The sequence below is a fragment of the Manacus vitellinus genome, unplaced genomic scaffold (assembly GCF_001715985.3).
Source record: "Manacus vitellinus isolate BGI_N305 unplaced genomic scaffold, ASM171598v3 scaffold_17_pilon, whole genome shotgun sequence".
NCBI lineage: Eukaryota > Metazoa > Chordata > Aves > Passeriformes > Pipridae > Manacus > Manacus vitellinus.
In genome coordinates this window covers 12569339-12572359 of record NW_021939256.1, presented here as the reverse complement: position 1 = coordinate 12572359, position 3021 = coordinate 12569339, and the positions used below count along the sequence as shown (strand labels likewise).

The window sequence follows — 3021 nt, the reverse complement described above, 5'->3', positions numbered from 1 at the left end:
GAGCGCAAGCTGGCCGAGAAGGACGAGGAGATGGAGCAGGCCAAGCGCAACCATCTGCGGGTGGTGGACTCGCTGCAGACCTCACTGGATGCTGAGACCCGGAGTCGCAATGAGGCCCTGCGGCTGAAGAAGAAGATGGAGGGTGACCTCAATGAGATGGAGATCCAGCTCAGCCATGCCAACCGCGTAGCTGCTGAGGCCCAGAAGCAAGTCAAGACATTGCAGGGCTACCTCAAGGTACCAATAAAACTTCTGTTTCATAAGAATGTTGAGATGTAGTAGATTACACCACCTCACAGTAGAAGAAGAGTGGACCTTCAGCCCCTTCCCCCCCATCCACATTCACCCTGTTCCCCTATGCCGTCTTGTAGGACACTCAACTGCAGCTAGATGACGTGGTCAGGGCCAATGAGGACCTGAAGGAGAACATTGCCATCGTGGAGAGGAGGAACAACCTCCTTCAGTCAGAACTGGAGGAGCTGCGGGCGGTGGTGGAGCAGACTGAGAGAGCCCGCAAATTGGCCGAGCAGGAGCTGATTGAGGCCAGCGAGAGGGTCCAGCTTCTCCACTCACAGGTGAGACCTCATGCACTTTCAAGGAAAGAGGTCACCTGTATCCACAGGTGTGGGATTCTAATGAGTTGAGTTACCAAGATGTCCAGGTCCTTGAAGCCTCCAGAGTTTGCATGACAGGGGAATGGCCTCTATGTCCTGGGGGGCTGAAGAAAGATGGATCAGCAGTTCCACAGACACCTCATGAGATCCTCTTCTCCATCTCCAGAACACCAGCCTCATCAACCAAAAGAAGAAGATGGAGGCTGACATCTCCCAGCTGCAGACGGAGGTGGAAGAGGCCATCCAGGAGTGCAGAAATGCTGAGGAGAAGGCCAAGAAGGCCATCACTGACGTGAGTGCCCTGGTGGGAACAACAGCTAGGATATCTTCCAGTGGAGGGTAATGAACCTCCTTTTCTGCTTACTTCTCTCCTTGAGTAGGCAGCCATGATGGCAGAGGAGCTGAAGAAGGAGCAGGACACCAGCGCCCACCTGGAGCGGATGAAGAAGAACATGGAGCAGACCATCAAGGACCTGCAGATGAGGTTGGATGAGGCCGAGCAGCTGGCCCTCAAGGGGGGCAAGAAGCAGCTGCAGAAGCTGGAGGCCCGTGTGAGGGAGTTGGAGAATGAGCTGGAGGGTGAGCAGAAGCGTAACGCTGAGAGCATTAAGGGTCTCCGCAAGTCTGAGCGTCGTGTCAAGGAGCTCAGCTACCAGGTAGGGCACCTGGGCTGGCCCTTTGTCCACAGGGCCTTATGTCTGATGCTGTACATGACATATAACATGGCTGACCTGGTAGCCAGGGAGACAGGTGAACTAGACCACCCACTGCCTCTATGTCCAATACGGTGGTGGGACCTAGAACATGGTAACCACATCCCACTGTTCCAGTATAAATGGGGTCTTTGCATGACCCAGAACCTCAGGTGGGACCTCATCAGGGCAAAAAAGACACCTTCACCCAGGGAGACATCATACCTTCTGTCCCACAGCTGAGGCCACTCACAGATCTAGAGGGGCTCCACTCCCCAAGATTATCTCTGTCTCCTGACCCTCACTGCATTGGTGGTGACCCACACGTCTCTCACCCCACAGACAGAGGAGGACCGCAAGAATATGGTCCGGCTCCAGGACCTGGTGGACAAGCTCCAGCTGAAGGTCAAGGCCTACAAGCGACAGGCAGAGGAGGCGGTGAGCAGTGGGGGGGGCAGCTTTGGGACCACCCCCAGGAGGGAATGGCATCAGGTTGAGCTGTGGGACAGGATGTAGGGAGTAGCAGGTGAACTTAGAATGAGGTGGTCAAGAGGTGGGGTGTCAGGGGCTGAGGAAGGTGGGTGGTAGTGGGATGGAGAGACCATGGTGGGACGTGTGAAGGCTGGAATAATGGATGGATGGAAAGAAGGTTGGAAAAAAGGTGAGACAGATGGATGACTGACTGGATGGCTGGAGAAGTGGTTGGAAGTTTAAGCAGGTTGGATGGATGGAAGGATGAATGGATGGCTGAGTAGATGGTTGGATGGATGGAAGATGGGATTGCTGGAGGGACGGGTGGGTCCATTGTGGACCAGATGGAGCAATTAGAATTTTGGATGGACAGAGAGCAGAGGGGGTGGCAGGAGGACAGATGAAGCTGTGGGGCAGCCCTGCTGATGCCCCTGTCTCCCAGGAGGAACAGGCCAACACCAACCTGGCCAAGTTCCGCAAGGCACAGCATGAGCTGGACGAGGCAGAGGAGCGTGCTGACATCGCTGAGTCCCAGGTCAACAAGTTGCGGGCCAAGAGCCGTGACATTGGAGCCAAGGTGGGACTTCCCCTTGCCCCACAGCTGCCCCACGGCCATCTGACCACTGCCCCATGCTCACACTCCCTTTTTCTCCTTCTCTATCAGAAAGGACTCAATGAGGAGTGAAGCTCTGGACTCCCAACCATCCCATCTGAACTCCCAGCTGTCCCCTGTAGACTCCCAAGAGCCCCACCCCTGCTTCTAGCCCCCCAGGCTTGGTCAACCAATAAAAAGCATTAAGCAGCAGCAGTTTGTGTGGGGATGGGTTTGTTTGTGAAGGGTGAGATTGCCACACGGCACAGAACATACATGGAACATACACAAGTTAACCAACCAGTGTGCAACCTGGCACGCCCCACAGCATGATGCAAATAGCCCTGAGCAACAACAAGCCTTTGACCAAATCAAACAGGAAACAGTTCATGTAGTCACCCTTGGGCCAGTTCAGGCAGGGCAAGACTTAAAAAATGTGCTCTCTACTGCAGCCGGGGAGAATGGTCCTACCTGGAGCTTCTGGCAGAAAGTACCAGCGGACACTTGGGGTCTCCCTCTAGGTTTCTGGAGTTGGGGATACAGAGTCCACTCTACTCCAACTTAAAAAGAGATATTGGTAGCTTATGAAGGGGTTTGAGCTGCTTTGGAAGCGATTTGTACTGAAGCATAGGTCCTGGCATCCCGGTTACTC

General features: G+C 54.6%; 1 protein-coding gene across 1 annotated transcript in view; it reads left to right on the top strand.

The window, feature by feature from the left end:
- Positions 1-2496, top strand: part of LOC103756761 (myosin-6-like) — a 13051-nt gene extending 10555 nt beyond the window's left edge. Inside the window, exons 30-36 of the mRNA XM_029958904.1 lie at positions 4-237; positions 372-575; positions 781-906; positions 995-1270; positions 1649-1744; positions 2220-2354; positions 2442-2496. Coding sequence (XP_029814764.1) covers positions 4-237; positions 372-575; positions 781-906; positions 995-1270; positions 1649-1744; positions 2220-2354; positions 2442-2462 — 1092 coding nt within the window. The 3' untranslated portion in view covers positions 2463-2496. The remainder of the gene's footprint in view (positions 1-3; positions 238-371; positions 576-780; positions 907-994; positions 1271-1648; positions 1745-2219; positions 2355-2441) is intronic.
- The last annotated feature ends 525 nt before the right edge of the window (positions 2497-3021 follow it).